The following is a 13,376-nucleotide window of genomic DNA, read 5'->3' as shown; positions in this document are numbered from 1 at the left end:
TAGTTTTTTCCGTTATCTGCAGCATTCTCATCTTTTCCCAGTGCAGCAACTGCTTTCTTCAAAATGGCTTCTATGGGCAGGTGAGAATTCTATACAGCTTCAGAAATTGCCTGCTATCTTTCACCATGCTTTGGCTCAGAAGCAGCACATCTTTCAATATATCTTTCAGTGTCTCCTGAGTCCCATGTGGAGTACAAAATTGTAATACATAGCCTAGAAATCTCCAATACCTGGGACAAGTGTAACTGCTCAGTTCATCCAGTTTTCATCTTTTTCCACCTTCCAGTCATGTCAAAACATTTTCTTCACCAAAATGACGACTCTAATGTTTGCTGGGTATGCACGATCATCTAAATTAACCCTGTCCACTGTCTCCCACTTGCTGGGCACCCCTGCAATACCTAGTAGGCTCTAAGAACCTCAGATTCCTTCTTGTTTCAATTCTTGATTCAGTTCAAGCAGCAGCAAGCCAAAGATCAGGGTTTTTTAGATTTTTCTTCCTGGATGTAATGAAAAGTAGAACAGCTCCAGCTTTACTCAGCCGTTCATCTTCTCCTCCAAGTGACCAAGCCAATCCTCTAGCCATCCCAGCATCAACCACAGTTTGATAAATGAAGGGAAGAGTTTTAGCCTTTCCTCGAGTAATTTTCGTTCCTGTGCTCTCTCAACAATGGGTGATTCCCAACCTCTCTCTGTTCCTCCTCTGTCTCTCTCTCTCTCTCTTGCTTCCGCAAGAAGCACTGTTTCCCTTTCAGACATCAAGATATCTGGACAAAATTAACTCAGATTTTTACCGTAATTGATCCACCGAACTCATTGCCACTTAAACCCAATACCTCAAGGTTGTGCAAAAGGAACAGTTCAACTGGCAACATACCTTTTGAGGAAATTGTCTGAGAAACTATAGTTTTTTCAAACGAACCACTGAGACTGACTCAGGTAAATTCCCTTTCAACTGTTTTTTACTATTCTTTCACAAATACTAGAACTCTCTACCCCAAAGCCAGAAAAGCATTCGCATATGACGCCAACTCAACTGCAACATACAAATTTATTTCCCTAGCCAGTAATCCTGACTCTAATTTACCATTTCATTCAGTGCTCTCAAGTCATCTGAATTGCAGGTCTCATACACAGAATACGATACCTGAGCATGAAAAAAAAAAAGCACGACCATAAAAGTAAACGACGTCGAAAGTATCTAATGCTCTCTGGTTAAGAAAAAAATCCTTAAGACTCCCCACTTACAAATATTTAACCTTTTCTTCCGTTTTAGACATGTTAAATGAATTGAAGTATATAGAACATGAAACTAGCACTGTCTTTTAAATATAACTAACTAAATTGACCTGAAATTTATGGGACAACACATAGCATGGTATCCTCTTCTCCTGATGAAACAAGCTTCTACTTTGGTCAACTTCAGGTCAGGACAGGAGTCAGCCTGAGTTGGATGTTTCACAGATCAGGTTGGCATGAATCGACCAAATATCCACAAGTTACCCCCAGCAAATAAATAGAAAAACTTACAGCAAATCTGACTCAAGAAACAATCAATTACTTGGACTACACCCTCACTTTCAAAGAAGAACAGATACTTAAAGAACTTCATATCTAATATTAATGAAAGGGGAAAAAGTTTATATTAATCACTTCGGCTGTATCCTTAAGATTAATGTATAGAATCCAATTAGAGAATCTGCACTCAAACTAGGTTTTACTATTTCAGTATATACTATCTCCGTTTCAAAAAGATAGGCTTGTTTCAGTAACAAGAAACAAGCCTATCTTTTTAAAACGGAGGGAGTCATTGATAAGCTACAGGTAGTCCATGTGACAAGTCACACACTTTGTTCTAGACGTATATGAAGCATTAGTCACTAACTGAATGTGATTGGATCCTCAATTGTAATAACATCTGTAATATAAGTGCAGGAAGATAGTGAAAGAGAATATTACTAGTACAACTATCGCCAGTGTGTTAACTACGGCACAAGTATGTTGATACAGGGGGTCTTAAGCTTCACTTTGCCGAAGTCGGAACAGGTGTTAGTAATAACAATCTTAATCATAGGTTTTTCTGTTTATGATTAATTTGCTAAAAAAATGCGTAAATTTTCATTTCTGTAGGTGATTCAGTGGTAGTTTTCTTACATGGGTTTCCTGAGATTTGGTATTCATGGCGGCACCAGATGATCGCGGTAGCAAAAGCTGGATATCGTGCAATTGCTCCTGATTTCAGAGACTATGGATTATCAGAAATTCCCCAAGAACCTGAAAAGGCTTCCTTCAGTGACCTGATCAAGGACCTTCTCATCATCGTTGACTCCTTATCCATCTCCAAGGTTTTTTCATTTTTCAAAAGATTCAAATTTAGGGTTTTAAGATTTGAACTCTTGCAATCAATCAAGGTTATTGACTAAACGAGGGTAACGACATTTAGGCTTTTATTGTTGCGAAAGATTTTGGAGCTCGACCAGGTTACCTGTTCGCAATTCTACACCCAGAGAGAGTGAGAGGCGTTGTGGCAATAGGTGTTCCATTTCTACCTCCAGGTCCTTCGCTTGCATTTGCTATTCGAAACATATACATTCTCTTTTCGAAGAGTGAGATACCTATAGCACCAGAAGATAAAGAGATCATGGACTTGGTAGACGAATCTCATCCTCTCCCACCATGGTTCAGTGAAGAAGATCTCTCTGCTTATGCTTCTCTGTATGAAAAATCTGGTTTTCATACTGCATTGCAAGTTCCATACAGGTAAATTCCAGAGTTCTAAATGATTATTGAGGAGTAGTTATTCTGTTTATGCAGCACTTAATCTCATTCTATGCCTGTTCTGTCTGATCTAAGGTCGATTAATGAGCAGTTTGGTATAAACAATCCAAAACTTGACGTTCCAGTGTTGGTGATCATGGGTGAGAAGGACTATGTTCTCAAATTTCCAGGGATGGAGCAGTATATATCTAGCGAAAAGGTGAAGGAGTATGTTCCTGACATGGAACTCACATCTTTACCTGAAGGAACCCATTTTGCTCAGGAGCAATTTCCTGAGCAGGTGAATGAGCTCATCATCAAATTCCTCAGTAAGCACAACCATGTATGATCCTGATTCGTCTCTGATCCAACAACTACTGTAGTAAAGTTAATAACTGAGATGATGGTACCAGAAAACTTGTAATACTTGCCTATAATAAGTACTTGGGTTCGGCTTTATTTGGTTGTGATTGGTGTAGCAGAATATGGGTTGATTACAACAGCAGAATGTATGCAATAATAAAACCAAACAAAATTAAAAGCACAAAGAAACCAGTTCAGCACAAAATTCTCTAGAACTTGTTTCTCCCCCATTATTGCATGATGAATTGCCCTACAAAATTTCATTTAGTTTTTCAGATTTAAAATAATCTCAAACTTTTGTTGGACTTCAAAGCAGTAGGAATGGCTCAGAATCGAAGGAGGGAGAAATCTACAGGCTGAGTTATACTAAGCTGCTATCTTAACAACAACAAAAATAAAACAAGTACGTCCTCTTGGGTGAGAGGAAAATAAATAACTAGTGCTGGGTAGATATATCAGTATATAAATTTGGAATAATGTTCTCTATATAATCAAGTGTGCCTGTCCATGAACTTCTCGATCAAGACCGAAAAGGTTGCAAAACCAGCACAACCAAGGCACGCTGCCTGTGGACCACCTGAAATGACACAAAATCCAGAAACCGATTATCATAGCCCTAGACAAGAAAGATACGGGTTGCATAATTATCTACTGAAGAATTTTTTTTATAGATTAACGAAGCACACTTAAATAAAGATAATACAATACAAACAAGATCCTAAAGATGAAATGTGAACTCTTTTCTTTTGTTTCCTCTTAACGAAAGGTTGGGATCCCAGTTAAGCTTTTAAATCCCCAACGCTTTCTCCTAATACTTTCTGAAATATCTTGGGTTTTGGTGAAACACCACATTAACGGATCACTTTCACCCATCTTAACCATTCTGTTAATAGTGTAGATTGACAGATCTCAGCTGTCTTGTGCAATGATGAGTAGATAACACGGGCCATTGTCAGAACGAGGTAAGCAGACAAGCAATTTTCAACCATACATTACTGGGAAATTCTTCCAGGAGAAGAACCCCATCTCCTACATTCTGTAGCAGTCTAGTTTTCCTTCAATGATAGTGTAAAGACTAAACGGTTCAATCATTTGAAATGTTCAGACACTTTAGGAAGTGGAGTAATTAAAAACAACTGCATTATCTATAAAACGGTAACAACTGAATTATGCGAAGTGCAGTGCAGATAACTTAAAGCAGGGAATATATGCAGCATCAATGAGGTGGTTGGTCCTTGTTATTTTGATGACAACAGGTGAGATAAACCCTGACGAGAAACAAGGAGGAATTTCATATTGTATGAGGAGAGTTCCCTTTTATTAATGGACAAAGAGGAAATCTTTCAGACGAAGCACAGTCTCTCAGTAATAATTAGACCGGTTTCACAGGTCTAGCTTAGAATTCCGCTCCAAGTAAATTATAAAAAGCATAGAACACAAAAGTGGAGCTAGAAGCCAGCAGGTTAGCAGACAACTCATACTACAATCACAAACAAAACTAAACCAATAGGAATTTATACAGATTGATAGAGAATTATATAAATGGCAGACTGATATACAATCCTTACCCTTGGCAGATAATGCACCTCCAGTAACACACCCTGCTACAGCTGAATTTGCCGTGTCATGTTTTGCCCGTGCCTAAATTCAGAGGTCCCAAATTATTAGGCAAACAAGATGGCAGATATCCATAAAAACATAAATAAATCAGCAGAATTTGCTTCATCTAGATTAGATCCGTGTTCCTAAAATCATTTGTTGAATGCTGGACTCAGTTATTCAATATACATACTCAGTTAATTCAATATCAAACGTGCCAATAAAAATATATAAGAGCTCTAAAAATGTGGGACTGCCGGCTCGTCTTCAGATCAAAGATCAAACAAGTTGTATTACAGAGTTTGTGATTATACCTTCTCAACAACACATTCTGCAGCAGAGAAAACCAAACCCATGATTGCAAATGTTTTGGCTGAATGATAACTCCTTTTACCCATTGTTTTTGCAGAATGAATAATCTGCTGCTTTACAGTCATTTCCTCTTGCATCATAGGATTATCTAATGCCCCAAGTAACAAACCCATCGCTATCCCTAACCCACCTCCTACAAGATCATAACAAAAACATAAATCAATCATCACCTCACATAATAAACCCCAAAACTGAGGAATCCTCAAACAATAAACAGACCACACAACTTCAAATTAACCATCAAAATCAAACCTTTTCTGGTCCAACATAAAACTAATTCATTTTTGAAACCCTAAGTATCAGAAATTCTCAAATTTTCAAACCAAGCATAAAAATCAAATCTTTTTTTTTGGTCCAACTTAAAATGAATTGACAATAGAGAATCAGAAATCAGTGATTGACTGTGTATTTAATTATGTTGGAGAGTGGGAGAGAGAGAGAGAGGGAGATTTTACCCATTACTCCACTAACAACACTGCGAACAGCACAATTATTCCAGATATCTTGCCCACGAACTTCCTCAATTGATGGTAATCTCAATGGCTCTACCGCAGGTTTCTCTGCTACTTCTGAACTCGAAGTAGCGGCGGCAGGAGCAGGAACAGCAGCAGCAGATTCTGCTTCTGAAGTAGAGGCCATGGTTGTTGCAAACTAAAGAAGGGTTTATGCAACAATATTTTACACTCTTATAATATGATAAACCCTAATAGACTTTGTTCGAAGGAGAAAAGAAGTAGAGAAATGCGAAAGGAGGGGTAAATAGAAGAAGAGATCCCGCCATTAAAGATGTTTTCTTCAAGTTAAAGAAACGCTCACGAAAAGAGTAATTTCGTAGCCACAAATATGGATTTAGGCACTTATTTGAATGCGGTTTTGCTATAGGCAACCAGCAAATATCCCCAGACGGATGTAAACCTCTCCGACCACCTGAACAGAAATTTGATTCGGTTGAAAATGATGCTGGAAATCTGATGCCACCTAAAATGTGCAAAAGACTAATTCCGGGTTTGCAAATACGTAGGTGCTTGAGAGATTTGGTTGTCAATATACTTGACCAGCAATATACAACTTGCTCAAAAATAAATTGAATACACCATGGACTGTGACTGTACATTGAGGTGAAGGTGGAGGTTCGAAAAGAAAAAAGAGGAAAACAGTTATAATTTCCTTATTGTTCTTTTGTATACAATTATCCGTCTAGCGGGTGTACAAACACATCATACACCGAGATGGTGAAACACGTACAAAAAATAATGGACAAAAGAAACACAAATGATCTGACTAGAAGAAATACAGGCTTGTCAAATTTTACTGCTGGTTGAGGCCACCTTTAAATACAACAGAGAGATGGACTGGCCCAGGTTACAACTAGGGTTGGCTTTTATACTCTCAACTCCTCCTGCAAGATTCAATTACTTCGCTTACAACAGCATGTGTGTCCGGTGATATCATGTTCAGTGTCAGATGAAACGCCTAAAGGAAAGAAAAAACATGCATCATAAAGCAATCAGCAAGAAGAAGCAGTGCCGAGCAAAAGAAGTTTGAGGGGTATCGTCAAAACCTGGTAGTAAAAGAGTAAAAAAGAAAAGAAAAACAGAGACAGATGCTACTTACCACAAATCGTTCCAACACAGGCACAAGAATCTCCAAACTATGATCAGGAAGGCAGCTGGAAATAGCTTCACGCACATTTTTACTGGCGGCAACATATGAAACATTTTAGTCAGGGGATGAAGGAAGAGGGAGAGAGGGAGGGCAAGAGGGAGGCAGAGAGAGAGAGAGAGAGAGCAAACCTCTCTGTTGAAAGGAAGGCAAGAAGCAAAGCTGCATAAGCCTCTATGATCATCTTCTCAGCTTCATGTTCACCTTGTTGAACAGCAGCCTCTTCACTCTGTAAGAATTCACACAATACTGATTTTAAAGAAGTTACTGCATATCGATCCTTCAGGATCAACTTTGCATCATAAGTTTTCTTACTCTTGTAGATGTTGTATGGGACTCGATTCCACTATTAAATATATCAGATCGAGCACTGTAGTAAACGTAATAAAAAACCAAGTTACTTACCCATGTCAATTGATTTCCATCTTCAGCTGCTTCAGCTGCTTCACCTGCGCCGTGGTTGGCCAAAAAGATAGAGCAAAGAAGTGGAATTACATCAGTGTGGGTTTCCGTCTCTTCTGATTCTCCGGATGTCAGTAGTGAGACACTTGTAGACGCAAGCTGGGATCTGCAGATAGAAACAGTAAACTGAAACTTACCACTCGGACGGGACCTTCCCACGTAGGAAAAAAAAAAACATTAAGGCACACATATGTTATAAAGTAGAAGTGCAAGTGGCCGAGGGAATAAGTATGAGACACACTTGTGATAAATTAGATTATTAATCACTTTGGGGACGAGGTGAGAAAACCTATCATTAGATCATGGTACTTCAATTGTGTAGAAACCGGGTTTACAGCTATATCCCTAATTTTCTCTACATAGACAGCTCTACTGATAAATTACATGAGACAGTTCAGAAAGAGCATGTAAGTTTACTTGTCACATGGATCCTTGATTAATTTATGGAAACAATAGCTCAAAATCCATACGACCCTAAAAAAGTATCCCTCTGTTTCACAGAAATAACAACTCAAGATTAGATATGTGACTCAAAGTAAGAAACAAAACTGAACCTGTTTTGACCATCTTTCTCCACCAAGTTCACAAGTAAGCCCAGAATAGCTACAAGAAGGTCTAACTCTTGATCTGTCAAGTGCCTGTCTTTCTGACTCTGTGGCGTATTGTTGTCCTTTGTCTGCTTGCATAAGTATATGCATGCAGTGAATGATGGAAAATGCCCAACGATCAACTTAGACAATGTTTCGAGTCCTTCACATGCAGCAATTTGCTGACATCCTAAAGGATTGTCGTTCGTTAAGTTCATCAAAACCTGTCAAAAGGTTTAAATTTTAGGTTACAATAACTGGTTCCATGATCATTTATAAAATACTCTATCCTCACAGGAAGGTCCTGAAAGTGAAAATAATAGTGCAATGCAATTACCAAATAGTTCCAAACTCAAAAGAATCATGAAGAGAGAGATACCTTCACAGCACTAAGAAGACAATCTGATAAAAGGTCCGGATTTCCTCCTTCAACTGCAGGTGGTTCAGTGATCTCGCAAGAATGACAATTTTCCTCCCTACTAGTCTCACTTTGGCTGGATATAAGCATCGGTTCACAAACGTCATTGAACTCTCTAACTGATTTTCTGCTTTTCTGTGTTCGAATTACTTTATTCTTCGGTAACTTATCCCACTTTGATGGTTTAAACTCTTCTTCGTCAAATGCAAATGGATCTTGGCTGTCATCTAGATTTATGCACTCAATGTTCTCCGTAACACTAGATCTCTTAGTCAGACCAACACTCATCTTGAGACCATTGATTTTCATGCCTACTCCACCATTTGAACAACTTGATGTTTCATTAAACGCAAATGGATCTTCACTATCATCTAAATTTATGCACTCACTGTCTTTGGCAACACTAGGTTTTTTACTCAGACCGGCACTGACCTCTAGACCATTAACTTTTAGGCCAGCTCCCCTATCGGAAAGTTTTGATGTTTCATTAAATGCAAATGAATCTTCGCTGTCATCTAAATTTATGCACTTGCTGGTTTTGGTAACTGTAGGTCTCTTACTAAGACTAGCACTCATCTTCAAACCATTAATTTTTCTGCCTACCCCACAATGTGAACTCTTTGATGTTCCACTAACTGATCTCGATGTAGTTTCAGAACTAGACACATAAATGACTGACGGAGAAGTAGACAATCTTGGGAATTTCTGAGATACATTGAAGCTGTCTTGAGAAGCCTTATCGGTGCCACAGCACCTTCCAGATGAACTGCTAGATACAATTCCATCCGGATCAACTGCAAATTGACGAAAACAAACTTTTAGTTCTGCGCTTCCTTCTAGAAATGACATACAAAAATGTAGTATTACTGAGTTGCTAACTGAGTGCCCTCTGAATGTTGGAGATTTTTCAATATCTAAACAGTAAACTCAAAACAAAAACAAAAAAACTCCTTAACGATTATAAGCTACATGAAATAAGTCATGGATCAGCAAACTGCTCGAAGCAGGATAAACTTTCAGAGGACGGGTGCTTTCAACAAGTTCTTGTGAAGCTTAATCATCCTAACATGCAACATACTGTATAAAACGAAAAAGGAGGAGAAAAAAAATGTACGACATACAGTGCCTGTCTTCCTTCAACATAATCTTGGAAGCGTGACCATGAGGCCCATTACCAGAGTAAATGGGAGACTTCAGATCCAAGGAAAGACCTATAAACAATGCTGGCACAATCAGTCAATCATAAAAACAAAAACAAAAAACACAGAGTACACCTAAGTGCCAACAATCATTTAAACTAACTAGAAAATGGCAGAGCAGAAGTATGGAAATGTTAGCCTACCTGAAAGAATTCTGATGAGACTTATCATGAGATTTATAAAAGAAATGGAGGATCCCCCAAAGTCTGATTTCCCTTTCATCCCAAGCAAGTGAACCTGTTAAGAATACCAGTAATATGAATAATACATGTACGATTACAGGCCCATATCAATCACATATGCCATATCATGATATCAATCATTTGAGACTAGAAAATACTATTCGCCTTGTACCTGATTATCTTTACTTAGAAACGTGGCATTCTCCATGATCTTTAAACATTTCAGTAGCAGCACTACAGTCTCTAATGCCCCTTCATCTTTTAATTCCCTGGCGGAAGGCATAGTTTTTCTTGACCAGACCTGCAAATAAATGGGTTGCATAACAAACTACCGATTAAGAGTATACAATAACACCAAAGAAGAAGAGAACTAAAAGAAAGAACAAAATGAAGCAGTCAAAACTCCCTAGAGGAAGCTGGTTATATTTGCTATTCATAAACCATACTGACTTCATTGAACCAACTTACAAGCTTCTAAAGCATTATCTCATGATGAAAGTACCAACGTGTTTTGTTGATCTATACACACATGAGTTGGAAACAAAAATCAACTCTACCTTTGATATATGGCATAGGAATAACTCATTCATGATATCAAGGTAGAAAAAAACAAGCTAGACCGAGCAGAGAACCAAAAGTTGATATTAAAGCTTTTATGTAGTAGGTCAACAATATATGATCAACAATCAACCTATTCTTATCATCATAAATCACAACAAAAAGAAAGACTACATAGACATACAAGCTCACACCTCCATAACGGAATAACAATTCCGAGCTACATCAAATACAGCATCAAGACCTCCAAGCTCCCGTAATCGTTCCTTAAAACTTCCTCCAGATCTTCCAAATGTACCATATGTGTCTGGACAAACATACCATCACCCCGAGTAAGTGATATGTATAAACGTTAAGAACAGATTTCTATAGATAGTTCAATCCGAATTTTAAATAAGAAACAACAGACAGATATTTAAATAACTTCCAGTGACCGAAAAGAAGAGAGTGGTATTTTTTTCTACCTTCAAGAGAAACTGTAGATAAGCACGCTTTCTCCATCGTCAACAAAGCTATCCACTTAGGAGTCAACTCTGGCCTCCCAATACCATCATCAACCCTGTTACTTGACTCTATCTCCTGACTACTTAAAAGAATATCTTGAACTTTTGAGATAATTGCAGTGGAGCTGGCATCTAACGTTTCAGTTCTATCTTCCAAAGTGACAGTACTCCGATGTAATCCTAGAAGCTTACCACCAATAGTAGGCAGTTTGTCTTCGATCTTAACCCGTGTGGATGGACGTAATAGGTTAAGAAGAAAGCGAATACAAACAGGTGAATCCAAAAGTTGATCATCTTGACCCTGAAATAGTAATAAACTTAAAAAGGTTGATGGTTTTTCTATTTGAATTGTTGGAAAACCTAGTAAATTAGAGTGCACCATAGGAATTAATTGAGAAGGAGAATGATGCACGTTAAACTGTTATAACTTATGCATTGAAATACTAATTTGTGCATGCTTAAGCAATAATATACTAATTTTCTTGTAATCACTTTTGGGGCAACCTTCTCTACAACCATGACATATCTTTGAGTCTGAATTTAAAGCAGGTTATCTTTGTTAAAGTCATATGGTGAGTACATAAAATGTATCTATAATTGGTAAATTACAAGTTAGAAGCAAACCCAGAACACCTAACTAGATGAATTGTTAAGAGGGATCCCCCCCAAGCAGACAGTTGAACTACTTACATCACTTGCCAAAATATAAAAAAGAGCAGCTGCAGCAAGATTGCTGGGAGAATCATCGAAACTGAGAGCTAGAATAGAGTCAATTATTGTCTTCGCCATCCTGAACACACAGTTCAAAAATTCAAAAAAGATGAGCACACATATGAAAAGACTCCAACATTGAAATGAAAATGGTAACCTGCACAAATTAGAATCTGTAAGAAACAAATGATATGGCTAAAACATTTCATATCTTGAGAGAAAACCCCATTTCATCATTTCTGGCAACCAAAAAAAGATAATAGGTTGCTAGGTTTAAGGGGAAAAGAAAAAGTCACTGCTGCCAAAGTTTATGCACATTGGAAGATCCTCAGTGCTACCACTTACCCATAATATAATTATAATGGAGTCCAGAATATAATCAAGCGTGTGTTCAAGTGTCCAACACCCCTTAAAAGTTCTCGACCCCGCCATCTAAATGTGTAAGGTCGCTTTACTAATACAGTCTTCAACTGTTCGTAGTCATTCATTAGTGCTATAGAAAGACTCTAAAATTGGTATTCTATTAAACAAATTTTTTGGGAATTCTAGTTTTAAGATACTGAGGGGATGTAGAAAGGTCCTCTTCCACAAAATCAGTGTTCAGATCGCTTGACCGTGTTTTAATTATGATCTTGCATTCTTATGCTTAAACCCCTATTAATGTAATTTCCTTTTCTAGTAATCGTCAACTATATGTTGTTTTGGACCTAATCAAATTCTCAAACCAGCAAAATAGACAACAGAACTTCTACAAAATACTAATTTCACAGCAATTAACAAAAATGAAAGGCAGGAAAATTTTGAATTTTCACCTACCCTTGAGTTCGAAGTAGACGACGTTGAGATGCAGTTGCGCAAATCGTTAAGAGAGCTAATAAACTAGCACGACGGATCCGAGATGGTTGCCCCTTTCTAAGTCCATCCAAAGCATAACTCACTTCATCAACATGTTCCATCATCTCTCCGGACTCTTGTGCTTCCATTAAAGTACTCGTGGTAAGTGAAGAAAATGACCTAACCCCCACCCCTTTTGAATTTGAAGGTTTCACATCACCAAATTGTTTCAATTCCCTTTTTAGGTTTTTTCTAGGTTTCTTCGACTTTCTCGTATCACCTTGCGATAATGACTCAGGAATTCTTGGAGGAAGTAGAGATAGTGATTGTTGAGAACCATAAATTTCAGAATCGAAATTCCAAGTAGTTGAATCTTGTGACGAAAACCCAACGCTGTAAGAAGCTTCTTGAGATAAAGACTCTCTGAAATTTAAACTATCATCAAAACCAACATCTTCATTAAAATCTGAATCAGAGTAACTCCTTGTTAATCCACTTTTCCTACGACCATAAGTTCTAACTATCATCTTGTAACAAATTCCCAATCTTTCATGAAATTTTCGAAATAAATGAAAACTAGGGTTTCTTTTTTATTTCAATTTTGAAATCAGCTCTGAGACTCTGATTTTCAGCTTCAATTGAAGTAAAAATGAAAACCTAGAAGTGAAAATCAGAGGGTTATTCAAAACTGTGAAACAGTGAAAAGAAGAAAATTATGGCGTTTTCTTGAATGGGAAAGAATGGAGTTAACATGTAACAATACTTCCATATGTCTTAGATTTATAACGCTGATGTTACGCTTAACCATTTGACCGTCGATTCTAGAATTTGAATTTATTTGAATAAATGAACGGCTGGGAGTTATGTTTGTTTTATTATTTTCTTAAATTCTGTCAGTGCGGAGTATTTGGGTTGGGAGAGTGACGTAGGTTTTATTTTCTTGATATTTGCGTTGTTTGAAATTTTGAATGGACTACAACCGTTGGTTAAAGGCCGATGATTAGTGCCAAACAAAGGAAACCTGACTGGTTCGGTTCCTAGGCTATGATAAGGCTGGTTCATGTGCACATAGCACTTTCTTTTTTTTTTTTTTTTTTAGGGCAGCCAACTTTTTTTTTTTTATAGAAAAATCTTAGCAAAAAGAACTAAGGGCCATACAAGGGAGTAGC

The 13,376-nt window shown here is 37.6% G+C and overlaps 3 protein-coding genes across 3 annotated transcripts; 1 reads left to right on the top strand and 2 right to left on the bottom strand.

Annotated features, from left to right (window-relative positions):
* The first annotated feature begins 1,812 nt into the window (after positions 1–1,812).
* Positions 1,813–3,157, top strand: LOC113348843 (bifunctional epoxide hydrolase 2-like). Its single transcript, XM_026592727.1, has 4 exons — positions 1,813–2,046; positions 2,131–2,345; positions 2,444–2,760; positions 2,854–3,157. The coding sequence occupies exons 2-4, from the start codon at positions 2,193–2,195 to the stop codon at positions 3,104–3,106; spliced, it is 723 nt and encodes a 240-aa protein (XP_026448512.1). The 5' UTR covers positions 1,813–2,046; positions 2,131–2,192; the 3' UTR covers positions 3,107–3,157.
* Positions 3,158–3,267: 110 nt separating this feature from the next.
* Positions 3,268–5,919, bottom strand: LOC113348844 (mitochondrial import inner membrane translocase subunit TIM22-4-like). Its single transcript, XM_026592728.1, has 4 exons — positions 5,547–5,919; positions 5,034–5,224; positions 4,689–4,761; positions 3,268–3,697 (listed from the first exon to the last, which is right to left on the bottom strand). The coding sequence occupies exons 1-4, from the start codon at positions 5,728–5,730 to the stop codon at positions 3,612–3,614; spliced, it is 534 nt and encodes a 177-aa protein (XP_026448513.1). The 5' UTR covers positions 5,731–5,919; the 3' UTR covers positions 3,268–3,611.
* Positions 5,920–6,216: 297 nt separating this feature from the next.
* LOC113348842 lies at positions 6,217–12,936 on the bottom strand. The gene is made up of 13 exons (XM_026592726.1): positions 12,190–12,936; positions 11,353–11,452; positions 10,624–10,963; positions 10,354–10,466; positions 9,774–9,902; positions 9,563–9,656; positions 9,342–9,431; positions 8,182–9,014; positions 7,770–8,026; positions 7,159–7,321; positions 6,885–6,982; positions 6,706–6,787; positions 6,217–6,564 (listed from the first exon to the last, which is right to left on the bottom strand). The coding sequence occupies exons 1-13, from the start codon at positions 12,732–12,734 to the stop codon at positions 6,481–6,483; spliced, it is 2,928 nt and encodes a 975-aa protein (XP_026448511.1). The 5' UTR covers positions 12,735–12,936; the 3' UTR covers positions 6,217–6,480.
* Between the last annotated feature and the right edge of the window lie 440 nt (positions 12,937–13,376).

Source organism: Papaver somniferum, chromosome 2 (genome assembly GCF_003573695.1).
Source record: "Papaver somniferum cultivar HN1 chromosome 2, ASM357369v1, whole genome shotgun sequence".
Classification (NCBI taxonomy): Eukaryota; Viridiplantae; Streptophyta; class Magnoliopsida; order Ranunculales; family Papaveraceae; genus Papaver; species Papaver somniferum.
Note: the sequence above shows the minus strand (reverse complement) of the source record. Positions and strands in the feature narration are given on the sequence as shown.

Bases quoted from the DNA above. Each gene is read 5' to 3' on its own strand.
- LOC113348843 (XM_026592727.1), top strand. From the start codon at position 2,193: ATGATCGCGGTAGCAAAAGCTGGATATCGTGCAATTGCTCCTGATTTC. The intron at 2,346-2,443 runs GTTTTTTCATTT...AACGACATTTAG, and splicing joins ACTCCTTATCCATCTCCAAG to GCTTTTATTGTTGCGAAAGA. The intron at 2,761-2,853 runs GTAAATTCCAGA...GTCTGATCTAAG, and splicing joins GCATTGCAAGTTCCATACAG to GTCGATTAATGAGCAGTTTG.
- LOC113348844 (XM_026592728.1), bottom strand. From the start codon at position 5,730: ATGGCCTCTACTTCAGAAGCAGAATCTGCTGCTGCTGTTCCTGCTCCT. The intron at 4,762-5,033 runs GTATAATCACAA...CTCTGAATTTAG, and splicing joins CAGAATGTGTTGTTGAGAAG to GCACGGGCAAAACATGACAC. The intron at 3,698-4,688 runs GTAAGGATTGTA...GTGTCATTTCAG, and splicing joins AGGTGCATTATCTGCCAAGG to GTGGTCCACAGGCAGCGTGC.
- LOC113348842 (XM_026592726.1), bottom strand. From the start codon at position 12,734: ATGATAGTTAGAACTTATGGTCGTAGGAAAAGTGGATTAACAAGGAGT. The intron at 9,657-9,773 runs GTACAAGGCGAA...TATTCTTAACAG, and splicing joins TTCTAAGTAAAGATAATCAG to GTTCACTTGCTTGGGATGAA. The intron at 6,983-7,158 runs GTAAGTAACTTG...GAATTCTTACAG, and splicing joins ATGGAAATCAATTGACATGG to AGTGAAGAGGCTGCTGTTCA.